The 23,975-nt window shown below is 33.2% G+C and overlaps 2 protein-coding genes across 10 annotated transcripts in view; one reads left to right on the top strand and one right to left on the bottom strand.

The window, feature by feature from the left end:
* LOC143225479 (uncharacterized) overlaps positions 1–18,661 on the bottom strand; it is a 32,705-nt gene extending 14,044 nt beyond the window's left edge. For 3 of the 9 annotated variants that reach the window (XM_076454958.1, XM_076454953.1, XM_076454959.1), the window contains exons 1-2: positions 18,471–18,661; positions 7,200–7,348 (exon numbers count right to left, since the gene is read on the bottom strand). The gene's annotated coding sequence lies outside the window, so the exon portion shown is untranslated. Of the gene's footprint in view, positions 1–7,199; positions 7,349–18,466 lie in introns of all 9 variants that reach the window. The other 6 variants (XM_076454957.1, XM_076454961.1, XM_076454956.1 and 3 more) reach the window with 4 other exon arrangements.
* Positions 18,662–20,935: 2,274 nt separating this feature from the next.
* Positions 20,936–23,975, top strand: part of LOC143225478 (uncharacterized) — an 84,164-nt gene continuing 81,124 nt past the window's right edge. The window contains exon 1 of the mRNA XM_076454952.1: positions 20,936–21,114. Coding sequence (XP_076311067.1) covers positions 21,106–21,114 — 9 coding nt within the window. The 5' untranslated portion in view covers positions 20,936–21,105. The remainder of the gene's footprint in view (positions 21,115–23,975) is intronic.

The following is a 23,975-nucleotide window of genomic DNA, read 5'->3' as shown; positions in this document are numbered from 1 at the left end:
GTACTTTTCGACTTGGCCCGGCATGGCCAGAAGGGTTTAGGCGTTCGACTCGTAATCAGAGGGTCGCGGATTCGAATCCCCGTCACACCAAATATGTTCGCCATTTGATCCGTGGGGGCGTTATAATGTAACGTTCAATCCCGCTATTCGCTGGTAAAAGAGTAGCCCAAGAGTTGGCGGTGGTTAGTGATGACTAACTGCCTTCCCTCTAGTCTTACACTGCTAAATTAGGGACGGCTAGCGCAGATAGCCATCGTGCAGCTTTGCGCGAAATTCCCCCACCCCAAAAAAAAAAACTCTTTGACTTGCATACAGCCTGATCTTCAGAATACGTTAACTTTTGAAGCTCTTGTTTACATTCATAAATTTATAGATTTCATATAAATATAAATAAAAAACAACACTGAATTTGTCGTATTTAGCAGAGAAGATTAATATATAGTTGTAGTAATATATACATTTTTCCGGCGTTCTCTCATGTTCAAAATGCCAAACAACGGAGAAAATCACAGGAAGCTCGACGTCTGGTGGTCGTGCGAACCATCAGAGTGTAAAAGCTTTACAGAAACCCACACTTCTTTGCATGCAGTAAGTACAATTTCCTTTTTAGCCATGTGAGTGTAAAGTAAGGTTTTCTATGTAATTTCTCTCCATTGTTTTGACAGGAATGCCAAGGATTTTTTTGCAGATTACAGTGTCTGATATTTCCTTACTTCTTAAACATTCGTTGGAAAATAGATTTCTGTAAAAATGAAGGAATTAATTTGGTTAAAAAATGAATTCTAATAAGATTTTTTTTTTTTTTACAAAAATGTACTTACCACTCGGTTAAGAATAACATCATATTGGAAACTAAGATATATAACTTTATTAATAGTTGATAATCTTGTAAATGAATAATTATTACAAATATGAAGTGACATTTAATTATCATTTTGAATATATTTAGGAAGTTCAAACATCAATATACATTAAAATAAAATCCAAAGTCTTTTACTATCTCCAAACAATGCTTAAACAACGAAATTATGTTTTGTTTGTATGGTTGACACACAAAACTGGATTTTTTATGTAATCTAAAAATTGTGTTAACATATTTCATCCAGTTTTACCATCATTCTTGTTTAATTCTCCTGAATTTCAAATATAGTGATTACTTACTTTATTAAGGTACTAACGTGCATCTAAATAGGCCCGGCATGGCCAGGTGGTTAGGGCACTCGACTCGTAGTTCGAGGGTCGCGGATTTGATTCCCCGTCGCACCAGACATGCTTGCCCTTTCAGCCGTGGGGGCTTTATAATGTGACGGTAAATCCCACTACTCGTTGGTAAAAGAGTAGCCCAAGAGTTGGCGGTGAGTGATGATGACTAACTGCCTTACCTCTACTAGTCTTGCACTGCTAAATTAGGGACGGCTAGCGCAGATAACCCTCGTGTAGCTTTGCGAGAAATTCAAAAACAAACAACCATCTAAAGAAAACTTCAGTTATTTAAAAATACAGAACATCATGGGCGAGTGATGTGTTCTATACATCCAGGAAAGTAGCAAGTTTCTCACTCATGTTTGTATCCGAACGGATAAACGGTTTTTGATACGATTGTCAGTTGCCATATGTTACGTGCATCGAATGTTAAGGATGTGAGAAGGAATATTCTCTAACATACATAATGCTGACAACAGAATACTATGAAATTCCTAAAGTGCATTTGGGCAACTATATTGCTAACAAAAAGTAAGAAAATGTCGACAAAGTGAATCCATTAGAAACAAGTCATCAAATGCACTATGCATTCCAATATTAAGGAAAACATTTCAAACAACTTAAGAAGGTAAAGAATTTTAACTAACTACATCTAATTAAGAACACATAAAAACGATAACAAATAGTGCAAGCAGAAAAAGAAATGAGGTCTTGCAAAGATACAACAATAATAATACTTTAGCCAAACGATAATTATGAATCAGGTAATTCGTGGCTAAAGTCTTGTTGCTGCAAGTAGAAACTCTTATCTGTACTGTAGGGTTATAAGTGCGTTATAAGAGTGGTGATCAAATCCAACTGTTCCATTAGGCAAAAGCTGCTTTCCGTCTTGTATATCTGATTTAAATTAGGTAAAACTGCATGCAGATAGCTCTCAGATAAGTTTGGGTGAAGATTTCAAAACAAACAAGTGATTTTGTGATCAGCTTCAACTGAAATTCTGCTTCATACACAAAGAGATAAAGACAGAAGTTAACAGGATGAAATATGAAAATTTAATGTGAAACTTGCAAAGATTGAACGTGCATATACTTAGGTGGTTTTGAAATATTCGAGGACGAACTAAAGATACATATATAGGTTACAGGCGTATAACTCATTCTTAATTTTTTTCTCTTTCTATGACTTTTACTTATCTAGTTTAAACTGACATACAAGGTTTGTTTTTTAATATTCAATTATTTCTCCATTTAGTGTCCTTGATAACAAATTATGGACAGGTTTTTAAGCCAAATCATTGTTCTTAGTGGTTGTGTTTTCAGAATTTTTGGCAAATAACAACGATAATTCAAGTGTGAATGTGTAGAATATCTCAACAGCGGCTTTGTGTGTGGGGGGTAAATAAATATACAAACATACATGGTTCGAAATATTAGGACCACAATGCCAAAATTAATAAATACGCCATTTTCATGGCTTTGACACAATACCACATAACTCTACGTAAAGGCGTAATTATAAGAAAACCTGAGTAGGATCATTTTCTAAGACTACTATATCATAGCGATGACATAAAGGAACCTTGAGTCGGAAAGCACTGTAATATATGTATGTCTGTAAGAGATACATGAAATGGAAAAGTTTCGAAGGGCGTAAGCCGAAAATTACTGCAAAAAACAACAAAAACAAACAGAATTAAACAAAACATTTATACAATAAATTAGGTAAATCATTGCAAAGACGAGAAAATAATAAAGTGTGTTACATATAATAAATTCCTATAACTGATTGACTGAATGTATATAAACAGGCAGTTAATTTTGTCCAGAAGCTTGAAGTAGCTCGAAGAGTACAGATCCGGACCAGAGAGAATCTATACACAGGAAATGAGCTTTACTTGCTACTAACAAAGTTAATATTTTTTACAGTTTTCTGTTTACTAATATCAATCAGGCACAAAAGGGTTGCTCCCCAGTGGCTCAGCAGGATGTCTGCGGACTTACAACGCTAAAAATCGGATTTCAATACCCGTGGTGGGCAGAGCACAGATAACCCATTGTGTAGCTTTGTGCTTAATTCAAAACAACAACAATACAAAAGGGTTAATTAATGATTATATGATGCCTGAAGTAATTACAGAGATTGGTATTTGTAATAATCATTTTAATAATTAAACTTTCTAATTAATACACTTTTACATGTGTGTAGGCATGTAAGTGTATTAATTATGTAATGTATTCGCATATTGGTTTATTTCTTGGTTGCAAACTTTCTGCCAGATAGAGTAAAATTCCATTTTTACGTGCAATTATACACTTGTTATTTGTTCGCTATACAATACTTGCTATAGCCAATAAGTTAAAAGAATAACAATACATCTATGATAATAAAAAGGTGTGTCTGGAGGTCTGTGTTTGTATATGTGTGTGTAACCGTTATAGCACCAAGACGATAGAATTTAGAGATCTGAAATTTTACACCCACACAAACTGCAATATGTAACACAAATTTTGTTCCTAGATAGTATGTGTTATTTCTTAATTGCTTATGTTGTAAAAGTACAGAAAATGGCCATTATTCCCTTCAAATTTTGCTTTTGTGACCTGGATAATGAAATTTAGAAATTAACCTATTTTCTATGTAAAAATGGGCAAATTTGCACATTTTCATTTACATAAGGTCTGAATAAAACAACATATGAACTAATACTTACATGTATTTATACTAAAGTTATACAAAAATGTTTAGAAGTGAGTAGTTTCTCGACTGTAATGTAAATCACTTTCACGTATCAGCCTCCAAATATAGTCTTCCATCATGTTTTCGTTATACGCTACTTGGTAGCGGTGTTCAAAGTCCAATATATCTTAGTGAAAGCGATCGCCTTGCTCCTCTGAGTACGCTCCCATATTCTCATTTAATTTATCAAGATGAGCATCAAAGATATGGACTTTCAGGGACATCCTGCAGCCCATTTTGCCATAGTTTTTTACTAGCTCCTCAACCAGTTCCACATAATTTTCGGCCTTGTGATTGCTCAAGAAGCTCCAAACCATTGCGACAAAGCTGCCCCAAGCTTTTTTTCCCTTCCTACTGAGCTTCTTGGAGAATTCCGTGCACTCCAGGATGTTCTTTATTTGTGGTCCAACGAAAACACGTGCTTTGACCTTTGCCTCTGACAGCCTTGAAAAGAAGTCTCGAAGGTACTTGAAGGCTGCAGACTCCTAATCAAGAGCTGTGATAAATTGTTTAATAAGACCCAGTTTTATGAGAAATGGTGGGAACAACACCTTCTGGAGGTTCACTAGGTGCTTACACGTTACATTGTGCCTCCCCACAGAGAACTTGGTCCGTTGTAGCCAATGCTTCCTTTTGTAGTGTGCTGCGGTGTCCCTGCTGTCCCAAAGGCAAAGATAACAGGGAAACTTGGTAAAGACCCATAAGAAATGCCACCATTTTGAAGTCTCCGTAACCTCCTAGCCATACTCATCATACTTCAAGGCTTCTAGCAAGGTCTTGACGCTGTTGTATTCCTCTTTGAGGTGCACCGAATGAGCGAGGAGAAGAGACGGATACTTATTCCCGTTATGGAGCAGCACAGCTTTGAGACGTCTGGATGAGCTATTAATGAAGAGGCGCCACTCATTCAGGTTAGAGGCAATCCCAATTGCCTCGCACAGACCAGATACACTGTGGTAGAACCCCGTCTTGGCGATTGAAGTTCTGCAACATTCTGAAACATTCTTGAAAACTATTGTAAGTGTTTATGTCATGATGCTTAGAAACAAAAGTACATAGATTATACTTTTATGTTAAAATGGGTTCAGAATAGACGCACTATCAACCTAATAAACAAAACGAAGCTTGGTACTTTTGTTAGTAAATAGATAAAATTCTCTTGAAATTTAAAATACTCTCTCTCTGTATTGTCATATAACTCTCTAGAAACTGTAAATAGACAAAATTAGGTCTTAAATATTTAGTATTAGAATTGGTAGTCATTTGATTTATCTCACTTAAATAAAATCTTCGACGGGATTTTGAAATTCAAATAGGAGAAAGACGCAAGATACGTTTTTGGATTTCAATATATTATTGGTTTTAATGAGAATTCAGGAAGAGTTAGGAAGCATCTTACTTTTTTAACCCACTTAAAAAAGGAAGAAAATCAAACCTAAAAGGAGGAATCGAATGTATGTTTTATAAAACGTATCCTTGGTTTTTCTTGCTATATTCACATGAGGTATAAGATGCAGGTGCAATAAGCATTTAATTATTTTTAAACTTTCGTTCTATACAGACTCGCCTAACGTTTAGGAACTAAAATATTTATGCACCTGAGTGTTGATGAGTATCCTAATTAGCCCTTAAAAGCTCCTGTTTCAATAATAAGGATTTATGTGTTCAATACTGTTTCAAAATACGAAAGATACTGTTACACTAGCTAACCAAATGGCAATCAATGTTCTATTTATCATCTACATCTTTCTTTCAGTAGTTGCACAAAAATAGCATGTGTGTGTGTGATAGCTTTTATGTCATTATATGTCAGTTCAAAAACATATGATCAAAATACGTTTATTGTTTAGAAATAATAATCTATAAACAGACTCGATTACTTTATAAACAAAGATTCCATTTAGTCTTGCGTATTGGAAAGATAATTTAGTAACAACATGCTGATAAGCTCGTAGTCGTATAAATCTTTAAAATTATATTCCTGCAAGACAATGGTAAAACGTCGTAGTAATTACTAATGAATTAATAGGTTACACGTATGTTTGCATTGCTGAAAGCTAACCAATTAATTTTGTTGTTGTTCAAAATATTATTCATGTACTCTTAAGAAAACCGTTATTTATATATGTAGCATATAGCGGTGCTAAGATACATTTTAGCATGGACAGAATTACAAGTAAATAAACAATACACTTGTTAACGAGTCTTTATGCTGTACAAATAATATAGTAATTAACCAGAGAATAAACGACCATACGTACTTTCCAAGCTTTATTATTTATAAGTAGGCCATCAATATCTTATGTTCGAGAATAAACACAATAGTATCCAAGTTGAAAGAAAGGGATACATCAGATAATTCTAATTAAGAACAAAGATTATATAAGGAAGATATTACAAAAGTGCATTAACAACACAAGCAAAGAGCAAAATATTTAGGATACCATGTATTGCTATCATAAAATTACTTACTCAATTTAATACACTCAAGGTTATCTCTGCTTGAACTATTCACTAACTTTAGGAACAAGTTAATATACATTATCATACGCAGAAACGAAACATGAAAAAACTTAATAATAATATAATATAATATAATATAATATAATATAATATAATATAATAGCTTTATATCAATATACGTCAGTTCAAAACATGTGAATGAAAACTGCTTAAAATTAAGTAAATTGTCGGTACATCTTGATTTAATCAGTACAGGCTAAAAAGAGAAGCAGCTAAAAGGAATGAACACAATGGTCTTACATTTGGAAGAAAGGGATACATCAGATAATTCTAATTGAGAACACGTAGCTTGTGAGGAAGTTATTACAAGTGTGTATTAACAAAACAAAAAGCAAAACAGTTCGAATATGGTGTATTGCTATCATAAAATTAAATTCTCAATCAAAACAGACAAGCTGACATCCAGTATATTGCACTAGAGTAAAGTATATATTTTATTTTAAATTAGAATTTACAAAACTTGCATTAAACTAAACACTATATTTATAGTATAGTATACTGTCCTCATGTTGCACTCTAGCAATGATAGGTTTTTCTCTTCCTTTATCTCTTTTTAGGCCCGTACTGATTAAGTCAAGATGCACAGAAAATCAGTTTTAAGCAATTTGTGGTCATATGTTTTTGAATTAACATATCACGACAATAAAACTTTATACATTATATTATTCAACAGTATCTTTCATATTTAATTTCTACGCATGATTAGAAGAAAATGTAGATCATCTATTTCTTACCCTTAAAAAACAGTTTCGGTAAACAGAATTAACCTTGAACTAGTATTTGGCTCCAGTGACTCTTGAGATAGCGACCGGTCAGCAGCTTGTGGCAGCAAGTCTGGTTGAACAGGATGTAGCTTGGAAACACACTTTTTATCTAAACATTACTTGGAGTGAAAGTTAACTGAACTTAAAATAAGCAAAGACAAACATCTTAGAAGATACTGTTATTATATTTCAAATACTTGAAAAGAAAGAGTATAAGATAAAAGTAAAAAAGATATTGTACGTTTACACCTGTCACTGCTGTCTGAAAGTTATGGAATTCAGATGAAAATAAAAGCTATGAAAAAACGATTTTTGATTCCGTATAAATCACAACAAAATTAATAAATTATGAATGAAATAAGCTCTAGACTTATAACAGCTTGTATACTGCCTTGTTTTACTGTTACGTTTACATAAATTAAACAGTTGTTACTTAGTAAAGTATTTGGGTGTAAGACAAAATATACGATTAAAATCCCAGAAAAACTATTCATGTTCTTATATGAAAAATGGGCCTGGCATGGCCAAGCGTGTTAAGGGGTGCGACTCGTAATCTGAGGGTCGCGGGTTCGTATCCCCGTCGCACCAAAAATGCTCGCCCTTTCGGCCATGGGGACGTTATAATGTGACGATCAATCCCACTATTCGTTGGTAAAAGAGTAGCCCAAGAGTTGGCGGTGGGTGGTGATGACTAGTTGCCTTCCCTCTAGTCTTACACTGCTAAATTAGGGACGGCTAGCATAGATAGCCCTCGAGTAGCTTTGTGCGAAATTCAAAAACAAACAATATGTAGAATGCCTTAGATGCATTATGAGTTTGATCACAGTACAGACATCCATTTCATATGCATGGATGCAATTGTATATTAAAATATTATAAGTGTTTCTTACTAGTTATTGAGTATTTTCAAACTTCAGTTATACTTCTGGAATAATTTAATACTTACAAGTCATTTGATGAGAAAATTACGCAAATCTAAGAGAAAAAATATGCATTACAGTACGACAGTATAAACACAAGATGTAAAGTTGGAGAGCAGTAGGTTTGTTTATTTCAGAATTATGGGATAAAGTTACACAGAACGCTATTTGACTCAGCCGTCCTGATTTTGAGCTAAGAGAGTAAAGAAAAGACAGCTAGTCAACGGCAACCGCCGCCAACGCTTACACATCTTTTATCCGACCAAATAATGAAAATTGGCTCTAACCCACAGCTCCAAAAGGCGGATCACGTTTTTATGCCTAAAATATGCAAACCATGAGTTCTTTGATTCACAGTCCGAGCGAGCTAACCTTTAGGCCACACACGTTCCAAGAGAGCACCAGCACTTATTAGCAACTGATGTACTACCTATCTAATTATTCATTTTTTATACAGTCTTTATAGTTCTTAGGTGGTTAACCAGATCTTCTATGTGCATGAAGTCATTTTGTCATTGTTAACCTGTTAAACTCACTGGAAGTCAGATATTGCAGATACAGCTAGCTATAGAAGGTCTATTAAGATAAAGAATATGCATTAAATACACCTAAATAAACAAACTTAGAAATAACTAATTTCCAATTATAATTTTTCCAATTGTTTATTATATCCCTACATAAATTTTTGCAGATTGTTTAAATTATATTAGAATTTAGACGTTGCTATATGCTTTAATCCACTCTATTTAACTTTAAACAGTAGCTAGTTTTGAGATCTTAAAATAAATTCAACCCACATAACAGGTTTATTATACTATTTGCCATTTCTATTGATCTAGAATGGGTTTATACAACAGTTTGTAGTGGCGAAACCGAACCGCTTAGATTTATTACAATTTCCAATAAATTCACTGTATAGAAGTTTATTTGATACATACAATTTTAAATTTATCAAGTAAGTTTTAAACTAGTAATTTTTTCCCGTTAAAACCAAGCCTTTAGCTGTTACATTAAGTCATCTTCCTGATTTCAAAACTTCAACAGTAACAAAAAACAACAACCATAAAACAAATCCACTAATTATCACATTTTTTTTATACGAGTAATACTAAATTGTAATATTTGTTTTCATTCGAACTAGTATGTCCATTGATATATAATTGCATATTTCTTCAATTGTAGGTATGGTTTAATTACATTTCAAATAAATGTATAGGTGTAACAAACATTGTGCTCCAGAAAATTGTGCTCCCTTATTGTTTTGTGTGTGTGTGCGTGTGAAAAATTTTAACGCGTTCTCTTGTCCAATAGGAAATAAATAAAAACTGGCAAACATTTATTACTATTATTTAACTCACGTATAAATACGTAGTTTAATTCACTTAATATAAGAAAAGCGCGTCAAAATAATGGAAAATAATTTTTCATTGTGTTCTCATCTAATATTTAACTACACACATATTAGAATTCTGTATTTTACCTGAAACGAACAATTTATCATAGCGGTGAGATGAATTTTTGTCTGAACATGTTTTCAATAGTTCACGAATTACAAGAGGAAAGCAAACATATGGAAAAGAAAATGTTTCATTTTTATCACTACAACGTCTCAAGCCGTACACTATTTATTGACTGACTACACTACTATGCAGTATAAAGCTGCAATAGCTTATGGCTTTGAAACTGAGTTCAAACTGTAGGTGTCAAAAATTATATGTATCATGTATCTTAATAAAGGAAATACTGAATAGCTCTTTCTAAAATATTTTTATTGCATTAGTATAAATGGAAAAACCTTTGAACCGAGATTATGACACAAAGAATACACTCCAGTAGAGGTCGTTCCCTACATGAAATATTAAGATTCTGAGAAATATTGTCCTTAGTGTTCAACCACCTGTGGTACTATACTGTCATGGTTCTTAAGATATCTTCCCAGAATATAGCCCTCCACACTTTTTGTCTGAATAGATACTTTATAGCAACAAAAAAAGCTCTGCAGATAAAACAGCTTATAACAAAGTAGAAGAATGTTAGGTGTGGGACCTAAATTAATATTAAATGTGTCAAGAAAACGAAAAATAGAATAAACTGAACGTTAGCAGAGGTTACCAAGCTTGTCAAGAGGTATTTGATTTTTTTAAAATACAGTAATTTATGTGTGTAAGAATAAATTAATCAATAAACGAGGAAATAAATTAAAATTATTTTATATCATATACTTTAGTTGGAGTTGTCAGGAGTGTCAAGATCAAAACAGATATGGACACTTTCCTATTATAATTTCACTACTACTAATATCATGAAAACATTCCATATGTAAATATTTTTAATTGCTGATTTAATGTTAAAATACTAGTTTTAATCGAAACTGAAAATGCTTAACATAAATCTTTTGGAATTATGTATTTTTTGCATGTCAAGTGCAAGTGTTTTATAGGTATTTGAATTAACAATTATTTTGTTATTGTGAGAACCTTCAACGACTTATTATATTTACCTATGTGTAGTATCTTGTACACACAAATCTTTATAAACCAAGTGATGCTGACTGAAGTTTGTCAGTCATATATATTACAAACAAACAATTTTAAAATTAAAATTAAAATCGCTGCCAATTAAATTTTGATTTTCGCTTCCATAAAAAATGAGTAATCAAACCCACAGTTCATATTCAATGATTTTAAATTCTACTGGAAACATAGTGACTTTCCGAGACTGTTTACAGTAATTAGCTGTTATTTATTTAACAAATACTTTGAAACCTAAGATTCAAGAAACAGTTTTCACCAACGGAAACCAAAAGGAAACCGGTATTTACTGAATTTTTTCAAACAAAACTTAAACTGCTCTTTACTATATTCTATATTCACAAAGAAAGAAAAGAACCTGTAAACCTGACGATGACCTAAGAAGGTCGAAACGTTGTTCTCTCCTTTACGTGAAAAATTTTTTCAACCCAAACGAGCCGTTTTTACATATATATTAAAATGCAATATTCTACATTATAATGATTAAATGGAAAAAAATTCACCTCCAGGTATAGAACCACCCGAACAAAAAACAACAGAAAAAATACTTTCGCTGACTTGACTTTAATCTCATTGTACACAATAAGTATTATAATGTAAGCCTTATTTTTTCACATATTCTATTTTATGGCAAGTGGCATAATTGTATTTTATGCCTGCTATTTGTTAAATATATGATGTATTAGTAGACGTACAGTTAATTATTTGTAAGTGACTAGGCTTATAATGTTATATTTTAAATTAAATGTTAACTCAAAATTACTAAGCCCAGCATAGCCAGAGAGTTAAGGCACCTCGATTCTTAATCTGATGGTCGTGGGCTCTAATCCCCGTCATACCAAACATGCTCGCTAACGTAGATATCCCTTGTGTAGCTTTGCGCAAAATTCAAAACAAACCGCAATTACCTAAAAAAAATGTCAAGTCGCATATAATTAATTCGTATAATGTTTGTGTTAGCGACAAAATTACCAGTTCGTTAGCAGACAAGAGACGCGTATATCAACAGCAAATTGTCGTTTTGGGCATCTTAATGTGAAATAGGTGTATGCGACCTACCCATTGAAAACGAAGGACAAAAAACAAACACAGATTTTGTGTTTTATATCCAGATGTATATGAGATTATATTCCTTCTTCTGTATTATGTATCTACAAAAGAAAGTGCCCAGCTTTGCTCGGGTTATTAGATTTATTTATTCTAAACTACTATGTCGGTGTGTGTTTTCTTAACTAATTTTAGTATAAGATGTAGCCTGTATACTTTTGTTGCTCTTTTATGAGATGTACCCTATTTATAAAGTTAGCCTTATTTATTACTATGTTTCTTTTAAATTTCAGTGCTGGTTGAGGAATAGAAACCATTATGTAAAGACGACAAACAATTTCAGAAAAAAATGTTTAATCCTTGGTATCCGATGCTTCAGCTTATGCTTTAATGAAGTCTACACACTTTACAGGTTACCAAACTGATTTTAAATGACAGTAACCGAAAAAAAAAATCTACAATAAAATAAGAGAAAAGTGTACGTGATACAAGTATAGTCGGACAGTTTTGATTTATTGATCATAACAATGGAGAAGATGATAATAATAGCGAAAAATAGATAAAAGTAATATAATAATAATATGTTAAAGTAGCCAGGCATCGTACATATTAAGGGAAGGGTGTCTGGATTGAATCAAAAGTGATTCCCTATATTTAATGTCGAGAATATTGTCGCAAGTTTTTAAAACTTTTATTGTACAAAGTGTTACACTGATTGTGTCATGTTCTTTTAAGTAATGTTCACGGGTAGCTTCTTTGTTGTCAATGTGGCCATGTGCTCTTCGAAACATTGTGTATTGGACGACTGGATCTATATATGTGACCGAACACTGTGTACATACATGTTCACAAACAGTGTTTTTTAAATGTGCAGGACATATTTAAACAATTCATCTTTGAAAAATAATAATAATTAGATTCATGTTTGTCGTTATTAAAGACTGAACGAGTGAATATATCCTTCAGTTTTCTATCATATTTTTCTGTGATTTTGATATTCAAACCAGATCTTCTAATCGTTTGATGAAGACGACAGGCCTGGCAGGGCCTAGCGCGTTAAGGCGTGCGCTTCGTAATCTGAGGGTCGCGGGTTCGCGCCCGAGTCGCGCCAAACATGCTCGCCCTTCCAGCCGTGGGGGTGTATAATGTGACGGTCAATCCCACTATTCGTTGGTAAAAGAGTAGCCCAAGAGTTGGCGGTGGGTGGTGATGACTAGCTGCCTTCCCTCTAGTCTTACACTGCTAAATTAGGGACGGCTAGCACAGATAGCCCTCGAGTAGCTTTGTGCGAAATTCCCAAACAAACAAACAAAAGATGAAGACGACTGGTTAAAGGTTCATCCACGAAGGACATATTCCATGAACCAGTGTCTTGATACGGTAATTTCGTTTTTGATGTCGTTTTTTTTTTAATATCTTGTGAGTCGAAACAATGAAATGTTTTAGTAAATGGCCATTTGATAAAATTACTTTTGAAATTTGATCTCTGCTTGTCTCTTACCGTCCATGATGTTGCATATTTTCTCAATTCTATTAAGTTGACCGATGATGATACTTCGTATGGTAGCTGGTGGATGGTGTGAGCTATAATGTAGAATAACAGGCTTAGCATGCGGTTCAGAATATATGGAAGTAGCAAGTTTGGTGTTTACAATAGCGAAAGGTATTTGATTTCTGGACGTTATTGGTATAAGTAAGTGTGAACACTATGTCGGATTGAACACTATTCATTCAATTACAAAAGGGAAGGGAGTCAATGATTCGACATACCGAAAATGTCGTCAAAATACCTGTACCATATAGATGGTTCAAGATTAGTTTGAAATTTCCACTGATGATTCAAATAAATGCATAAAAATAAAGGCCACAACGACTGAAGTATTATTGCCTATAGTGATACCTTAATTTTGCTTGTAGAGTGTTGAGTCAAATTAGAAATTACTGTTGTTGAGAATAATTTTGAAAGAATTTTCAATGACTTTTATGTGAATATTAATGGCAGTATAACAGATTGCCGATCTAAAAAATTCATAACTGAGTTTATAATTTCTTCTGTTAGAATGGAAGGATCATAGAAACGAAATCAAGAGTAGAGAGAATAGTGTACGAATTTATTAGTAAATTATCTCCACATAACCTGTTAAGAATGTTATCGGTGCTATTAAGATGAAGGTATTTTGTTGAGGAGAGGATGAAATAACTTGTCAAGTAGCCATGATACAGACGATAAAGAGTTGCACATGGAGAATATTAGTATTAGGGGTGTATGAAGTTTATGACCTTTTGATAATCCATATAGTTCAGTGAGTTTGAGTTTTGAATAAGATGACCGAATATTATCAAGAAGCAGCATGAGTATAGTGGTATTGCTTTCCAACTGCTCCAAAATGTCTTTGACATTACGTTCACAGAGTCTTTCTTAAGATGCCCCTTTAACATATTATTATTATTAATTTTATCCTATTGATTTTGTCTATTTTTATGTTATTATTATTATCGTTTTCTCTATTATTACGATCAACAACTTAAAACTCTTCAATCGTACTTGTATCACGTACACATTTCCCTCGTATTGTTGTAGCTCTACGTTCTTTCAATATCGGTTTGATAACGTGTGGCATGCATAGACTCTTGATTAAGGCGTAAGCCGAAACGTCGTGTACAAGTAAACATTTTTCTTTTCTGAAATTGCTTCTCGTCTTTAAATAATAAAAGTGGTCTTCCTTCTGATTTGGCTTGGCATGGCCAGATGGCTAAGGCACTCTACTTCTAACCCGTCACACCAAACATGTTCGCCGTTTCAGCTGTAGGGGCGTTATAGTGATACGGTCAATCCAACCGTAAAAGACCCTGGTAAAAGAGTAGTCTAAGAGTTGACGGTGGGTTGTGATGACCAGCTGTCTTCCCTCTAGTCTTACACTGCTAAATTAGGGACGACGAGTGCAGACAGCTCTCGTGTAGTTTTGCGCGAAATTCAAAACAAACCAAATCCTTCTGACTTATCCTCTGATTTTAAATTTAAATAATAAAAAATTCTCAGCTAAAGGAGCCTCTAAGCTAGAAAATAACATATTTTGTATTTTGTAGTTTATAATTTCATTCTACACTTTCAGCACACAGTTCATTAAGGACAATATTAAGTTGTACTTTTATTGCTAAACAACACGATATAAAAGCCATTGTTGGAACGCTTTGTTAAAAAAAAAGTACTTGCTTTTATATATATTAAAAGTTGTTATATAAGGAACTTCCTGTCTGCGATTTTTATCAGTAATTTGTAATATAAGGAACTCTAGCTTCCCCCCAAAAATATACGTATGTGTGAAAATCCTCAGAGTGCGACATTTTAGATTTTTAGATTTATTTCTTTTGGATTTATGGCGGTTATACATACAGAGACACGTACATGCCTATGCACACAAATGCATGTCTGTCTGAATTTCTATTTGTAATCTAAGAAATCATTTCTTTCCTCTGTGTTCTTTCGCTAGCTTGCCTCATTAAAAAGATGCGCATGCCTACACGCACATGAATAAATAATAATATCTCAGTCCACACCGTTAGAGCTCACTTAGACTGTACAAACTTTCAGGTTCCTTGGATTTATGATAGTTATTTGTCTTCGATCATTTTATTGTAGAAACAAATTCAGGTTCACAATATTAACACTAAAAGTAATAAGCTATTCAAATATACGGTAAGTAATTTGGTAATTTTTTAAACAACTCTTGTTTACCTATTTATCAATATAAACATTCATTATTTCTTTTAAATGCTACGTAAGATTATTATAAATTCTCGTTGTCTGTCTGCACAAGTATATATTCTATCTTCTTTATAATAAGTATAATTAATGAAACAATCACAATTAAAATATGGCTTAATGTAATTGTCTTTCAATGTTATTTCGATGTTAGTACCATTCAAGCTGCGCAAAACCTTTCGTTAAATCTTGTATAGTGACGCAGGTAAATCCACCAAATGTGTTCTCTAAAACCAACGTTTGAATCACAAAATTGATAAGCATGCCTATTTCTTAGAATTAGTATAAACATACGAGTTTGTGAATATGTATTATTCTACATTTTACGACTAACCTGTTTGAAAGACAGAAGACGGTTTCGATTAATATTTTAAATAAATAAAATAAGGTTGTTTTAGTCAAATAAAAAATTTAAATAAATATTTTAATATTTATTAATCTGGAAAAATAGCTCATTTAGGCTTAGCACTTTATATGGTTTGCTAACCATGCATAAGACATAAGAGTGGATGAGAATGATTTCTACAAATCAAAACAGTCTCGAAAATTCTAGTTTCGTAGAATACGAACAACTATTTCTTAAGCTTTAATCTCATTCATCCTTAATCACTATTTTTTATATAAATTTTTAACTCGAAGAACCCAGGCGTTTGTATTTGCTGAAGCATAGACTTAGTCAATTCATAGACATTTTGCCAAGTAAATCTAGGAAAGCTGCTATTTCCTGATGCTGAACGCAATGTGTTTTGTATTTTGGATTCAGATGAGTGTCATTTCTATTCTAGCCTGAAATTTAAGGTTTTCTCAAGCAGAAAGGTAGTGATTCTTGGAAATAAAACTGCATATCTATGAAATTTATTGACGAGGATGACGTCTTTAGAAGAAAATACATCATATATTAAACATTTTACATTTAGATTTAACTGACATTTTTTAATATTTTCACTGATTCTCTTTTTAAAATCATGATATAAAATAACGCCCGGCATGGTCAGGTGGTTAAGGCACTCGACTCCTAATACGAGGGTTGCGGGTTCGAATCCCCGTCACACCAAATATGCTCGCCCCTTCAGCTGTGGGGGCGTTATAACGTAACTGTCAATTCCATTATTCGACGGTATAAGAGTAGCCCAAGAGTTGGCGGTGGGTGGTGATGACTAGTTGCCTTCCCTCTAGTGTTACACTGCTAAATTAGGGACGGCTAGCGCAGATAGCTCTCGTGTAGCTTTGCGCGAAATTCAAATCAAACAAAACTCATATACAGAAAAGTCGTTATAGAATTTTCTTATTTTACAACATTAAGTTCAAGACCATAATATCTGCCTACAAACGTTTTGGTTTTTCATTTATCTAATCTAAAACGCAGTATACTGAAAAAGTTAAAAAAGTGACTAAATCTGCAAACCAAACTCTCGTCTAGTTTCAGTTGATCACTGAACGTCGATTTGTTCCTCATTCAGGTATAAACTTTATATGAGCAAAAGAACGTGTGTGAAAAGGTTTCAATACATACACGTGCATGCCAACACGTGAAAAGTACCATCTAATAGAAGACGAATTCACCATTTTCATTGGTAAAACCTACATAAGTGATTGTTAGCGATATAGCTGCGACCTAAAAGCTCAAGTGTTAACCAAAAATTTTTGGAACCTTTGAGTTATTTCATAATGTAAAACTACTTCACAATATATTAAAAAAATAAGTCGTTTAGCAGAGATCAATAGCTTGGCTTGTTTGTATACTTTGTACTTTAGCAAGTTGATGCAACACAACAATGTACGGATGAGCAAATAAATTATGAATAAACGTAATGGGTTCATATACTTTTGTATTTTTATGTAGAGTAGCAATATATGTAAATGACAAAACTCTATATAAACACTGATATACACATTCAGAAAATAATAAAATTTTGTAATTTCTTTTTACATGTTACGCTAGCATAATTGATTACTTCATCCTTGTGGCAATATACTTCTAACGAAATTCGTCATGTACCTGTGGTAAACAGGTAAAATATAAATGAAGGGCCCTTCGGTTATATTCAAGAAGAGAGTATGTTTGTATAGAATACACCTGAGTTTGACTTTTTATAGTATCTTAACATCTTTCTAACTGAAACTTTCAATAAATACAGTACAATTAATTAATTTGTTCGAAACGATATATTTTTATTAATAGAAGTTCCATCGTAATAGGTTTTAACAGCATGTTATACAAGGATATTCCATGAGATTGTTTTTCAGACCTCTTAAATCACAAGAGAGATATTATGTTTCTCAGTCCACAATGAAGTGAAGTTACACAGTTTTTCCGCACCGGCGAGTACGAATTCTTAATATTTCTTATGTAATTTCCATTCAGTATTCCATCGTTCGCTCTCCATTGTTGAAAAATCCGGCTCAGAGCTTTGGAGCTGTGGATGAGTAACGGTCAAATCCCCTACTCGATTTGGTATCCCAAAAGTTGGTGGTGGATGTTGTTTGCTAACAACTTTTCGTCTAGTTTACCAGTTAAAATGAGAATCGGCTAGCTTGCGTAGTATTTACTTAGCTTTCCGTGAATATCCCGAATAAATAAATTATTTATTACATTAAATTATACCTCTTCTCTTTCTGGTGATCTGTTCTGTTTTAATAGAAAGATTCATATTGTGGCATCTGCACTGTGTCCATCATGGGAATCAAAACCCTGAATTTTAGTGTTAAAAACTCTTAAACTTAAGGTTAAGCCACCGGATATCCAAGTTTTATATTCTAATAAAATACCAAAGAAGAAATTCCTTAATTTTATTATACAATATACATTCTAAACCCTAAAGTATACAAGCATGAATATAAGTTGTTTAGAAATAGAGTTTTAACATAATGTATTTTGACATTATAACATGGCTAAGTTTTACGCATAACTTGCGAAGATTACTAATAGCCGGCTTGTGTGCATATATTAAGAATTAAACAAATAGAATAACATACTTACTGTTGAAGTTCAAATTGAGTTCGAACCTTTTCCAGTAAAATGAAAATAATTTCTTGATTCACGGAAAATTTCAGCTTGAAACGTCACACAGTGACATTGATATTACATCGCACAAGTTTAACTTTGGAACGTAGCACCGTCTTCTCCTTGAACTACTAGAAACAACACACCAATTGCTATCCACAGCAGACGTTAACACGCCAAGTTACCTTGTAGCGCCCTCTGTCAACACAAATACGAACACGTGATTATTCATTTCTTAGTTCGCACAGAATAAAAAAAAACTCAAAAGAAATCATGATTTTGAATTTAAACACAAATTCATTTACCAGTTATTCCCCAAAATTGTCTGTAAAAAGCATACGAGAATAAAAGCTAAGTTTGAGTGTTATAAGCTCTCCAGCTCTCCGCTTTGACGTAAATATCTATACAACATTTTCCTGTCGAGAATTTAATATCACTCCCTGTAATTATTTCTACCTTCTTGTTCCTTGATTGGTTCAGACGTTCTGTCTCAGGCTTCCAGTGTCCTTTTCTTGTGTTACATGTTTCAGAAGCAGTGCTCATTAACTAATGATAGAATAACTTTTGTTCTTATTTGCCATGAAATTTGATCAAGACACTGAAATGTGATATACGAAATAAAATTAGGGGACAGTCTCTATGATCATCTCTTGTTTATCCAGTTTTGTGGTTTTTTCTCTCTTCCTTTTTGAAAATATTTGACCTTGAATATATTAATATATTAAGTACAAATATTTTACCTGGGGTTATGAACTTGGAGAAACTCGTATAATTTCAGATATTATTTGGTGAAACTTACGCCACAGAAAACTATATTAAACATTATATTGCTTCTTTCCCTATCAAAGGCACTTTTAAGAGAACTCATTGATTAAAACATTTTAAATATTTAGTCGATTGTGAGGAATGTAATCAAGTAATAAGGAAACTTTGCACTTTTTTAATGTATTAGTAAGTTCTTTCCACATTTGACACCACTTTGTTTTCCTCTTTAACCTTTCCCACAGTACGGTTGCTTGTTATTATTCTAGATGCTCTAAAATATCGCGGGTTCGCATCCCCATCACGCCAAACATGCTTACCCTCTCAGCCGTGGGGGCGTTATAATGTTACGGTCAATCCCACTATTCGTTGGTAAAAGAGTAGCCCAAGAGTTGGCGGTGGGTGGTGATGACTAGCTGGCTTCCCTTTAGTCTTACACTGCTAAATTAGGGAAGGCTAGCACAGATAGCCCTCGAGTAGCTTTGTGCGAAATTAAAAAAAACCAAAAAACAACAAAACAATGCTCTAAAATAATTCCATAGGCTAAGAAATTATTTTCTTCATTTTCTCACGAAGTTTTTATCATTGGTTTTCAAAATACAAATTCAGTTCTTTCGGTATACTTCCTATGGCAGCTGTCTTTTAAAAAAGAATAATTTATGATGTTAATGGCCGTCACAAAATATTTTCTTTGTTTCGACTACAAAAGAATATAATAATAAATAACGTTCTCGAATACCGGTGAAAACTACTTAAGATAATGTTACTTTCTATCGTTTTCTACTCCTCATATGTAATTTCTGTTTTAATAAATATTTCGAGCAGCGGAAGCAATGCCAAACTTGAGGTTTTTATCTATTATTCTGATATAGGTTTCTCTATAAACTAACGTTACATCCATAGCATTTTATATCTCAGAACTAGAAACGCAATCAAATACTGACTGTTGTTGATCTTTCTCGGTGTGCGTAGTACGTCTAAATTAGTTTTACATCCTCTAATTATCCAATTAGCGCTCATAACTTTAATACGCTCTTGTCTGTGATGTCAGAATGTTTTTTGTCTCTGTTTAGCCAATCATTATATTTAGCAACTCAGACTAATTCCTTTGATATATAAATAATTTTAAGAAAACACTTACAAATTTTGAAAGTATTTTGTCATCAACGTTTTGTTATTAACAAGCTTGTGTATTTTTAATGTTTTTATATCTATGAATAAAATGAAATGCAATCTTCATAAATTATTATTTACCATTAATTCACCAGATAGTATTATATTTTGCTTTGTAATATGATTAGCTCAAATGCAAAAAGATGCAATAAAAATGTAACTGCCCTGCCACGTCCCATATTCGAGTGAGATGCACAGTCACAGAACAAAAGATGTATATATGCAAAAACAGCACGTTTGGGTTGAGAAAATATTTTACATAGAAGAGCGAACAACGTTTCGACTTTCTTCGGTCATCGTCAGGTTCACAAAGAAAGAGGTAACTGACCGGAAGCTGACCACATGTTTGAAAGGGGTTGTATAACTGAGTGTCGGAATGTAGAGGGCGTGCTTAGATGTTTTTGCATATATATTTCTCTACAAGTGGGTTTTCTCGACATCACTGAGAACAAAAGATGATTGGCTGTTCTTATGGCACAGCTACACAGTTAGTTATCAAGGTTCTGTCCACCGCGAGGAACCGAGCCCCAAACTTTCGGGCTTTTAATTCATAAACTTACAGTTGGTCCAGCGGAAAATCCGAAATATGGAAATGAAGAAAAGTAAAATGATTTAAGACGGATTTTAATTACGCTCTTGAGGAGTCAGTGGAAGAACATGAAGAATAACTAGTTTTATGCGTTTTGTGAGTACTGATATAGTTTAATTGATTTCATTCGTTAAAATAACTGTGGATATTTTATTGCTATGTATTATTAATACTGTTATTAATTTTTACGGCTACGAGGAACAGTTTGCATTGTTAGCTTTATGTATTTGTTGTTAAGCACAAAGCAACAGAATGTGTGCTTTTCCTACCGATTTTTGGGGTTATAAGCCCTGGAACTTACTGTTTAGCACAGTAGAAAAGGGGACCACTATGAACTTAGTTTGTAGATTTCGTGGCGAACCTACATTTCTTAAACTAACAGAAACGTGTAAGAACTTATTGGGTTTATTAAGCTCTCAGAATTATTTACTTGAATGTGAATTAGGTACCTCCCTCATTTAAGGCATGTTCTAAAAGACTTTAGTTAATTAATAAAGGCTTATAGACTTCCAAGTTATTTCATGCGTGTTTTTAGTGATTTTTACTTTATTTAACATAGTATCACCCACGTGAGGCTGAACAAGAAAAAAAAAATCATGAAATGTATTTTCAAGCTTTAGATAATCTGCGCTGTAAATTAAGAAAGACACTGTGAATGAGCTTAAATGACTGTGTTTTTCTAGTTAAATATGTTTAGCAGTTTAGGTTAAGAGTGCGACAGTTTAGTGATGTTATAATGAATGTTCCCCTACCAAGAAGTTCATGGATACACACACACATATGTGTATGTATACATTTTAGAATGTCCACTGCAATATGTAATTCATATAATTTTTGATATTGTGTTACCATGATGGATCAGAATCTTAATGAAATTTTTCGTAAAAAAATCAAATATAGATCCAACAAAATGTTTTAATCTGACAACTGAGATGGATGTGGACTAATCGACAGTGTGCTGGAATGCGAAACAGAAAGTCCAAGGTTTGAGGATGCGATAAGCCGCTGAACATTTTTCTGTACTTTTCAGCTGTGGATGTATTACAAAAGCGATAGTCATTTCTGTTAACAATAGCCGTATAGACAACGAGTACCTCTAAATGATTTGTTTTTCTTCCAATAAGCAGCTCAAACCTAAGAGTGGACAATGCCTACAAGATGGGGTCTCTTACCTACCCTCTTGCTCGTATAACAAATACATTAAGACAGCCCCTACAGTGGTTCAGTAGTAATTTTAAGGGTTTAAAATTAAAATCCCTTTAAAATCCGGGTTTCAGTACTCGTGATGGGCGCAACACAGATATTCCATTGTATCTTTGATTGTTTTGCATTTTCGCGCAAAACTACATAAGAACTACCTACGCTAGACATCGTTAATTTAGCAGCTAGTCATCACCACCCATCGCAAACTCTTGGGATACTCTCCTACCAAAGAATAGAATTTACTGTTACATTATAACGCCCCCACAGCTGAAAGGGCGAGATAGTTAATAAGCTACTAACCATAAAATTGAACAATAATAAGGTATATTATAAGATATCTACTAGTGAAATCGAGACATTCTTGAAATTTATAATGACCTTAAATATATAATCAGCATAAATCTTGGGAATACACAGGAATAAACTGTTTTTTTTTTTGTTTTAAATGTATTATTTGTTATCATATAACACATTTCACTTAGTGTTGTTGAAAAAAATATGAAATTATTTACTGACCAGCTATACCAAGAATACGTTTTACATGGTGCATCTTGATACTTGAGAGGTATGTGGTTAGATTCTAGTTTCTATGGCCATCTGCCTGTGAAAAACAACCGTTAATTTCGAGGTTTTTGAAATTTCTGTATGTCAACCTTCTTCAGTTTTAAACAATTATTAATTATTTTGTTGATAATATTCCAGAAGATATAATCAACTTCGTACCTTTTAAGGTTGAAATATCTCTTTCATAACTACGAAGAACTGTTGAAAAAATATTACATTAAATTTAAAAATAAGTGTGATACTCACTGTATCATCTAACTTATAGTTTTTAGTGAAGATGGGTGAAATTCCCTGAAACCGATATAATTTGCTGACGAATGGTTAGTCGCATGAAAGATAGAGCTTCACTTTTCCTTCTAAGTGTTTTCTCTAGGTGTCTAACTGAATAATTGATGAGAATAAATTAGTATCATAAGTGGTGCATATTATTGATACTCCTTTATAAACATAGCGTTACCATTTGAAATTACGATTAAAAATACCGTACATGTTAAATCAGTCTAGCTAAATATCTTCAGTAATCAATGTGTAGACCATATTGGCTGTATATTCACCTAGGAAACTCATCCCACCTCTTTAACCTGTCTCTCTCAGTGGATGATTCAATTTTTTCATATTGCATAGATGTCACTTCTGCCACCCTTTATTTATGCTTCTTAAGTAATTACAGTTTTTACTGACAGTTGTTTCTTATTGATCTGTGATAATGACATTGCCGTTCACTTCCCCTTCTTCCCCACTTGTTCACTAAGTATCGTCTCTCCTGTATTGATTAGATATGTTAATTTGCAATTGCCCATCAACCTTCCACAGTTTTATCAAAGAGAGGGCACGGTCATCTGCTAGCCTGACAATTTCCTTACTAGGATTAGAATAAAATAACAAGAAGAAATGAAAAAAATGTGATGTTCTTGATGTAACTGGAATTTATTTAACTTAGGTTATGGAACCAAGAAGTTGACTTTTTACATTAATTAGCTGACATAACCGTTTATAACAGATAATTATAACCAATGTACTGATCTTATATGATCCATTTGAATGATGTTAGGTTGTGCAAACGATGTGCTAACATCATGTTTGCATGATGCAAACACTGGGATCGTGTTACGAATAAGTTCTTTTGTGTTATTGAATTATGTATAAATTCGGGCTGACAGCTGACGCATAACTCTTTGATATCATTGTAT

The sequence above is a fragment of the Tachypleus tridentatus genome, chromosome 9 (assembly GCF_004210375.1).
Source record: "Tachypleus tridentatus isolate NWPU-2018 chromosome 9, ASM421037v1, whole genome shotgun sequence".
Classification (NCBI taxonomy): Eukaryota; Metazoa; Arthropoda; class Merostomata; order Xiphosura; family Limulidae; genus Tachypleus; species Tachypleus tridentatus.
This window is presented reverse-complemented; position numbering and strand designations above follow the sequence as displayed.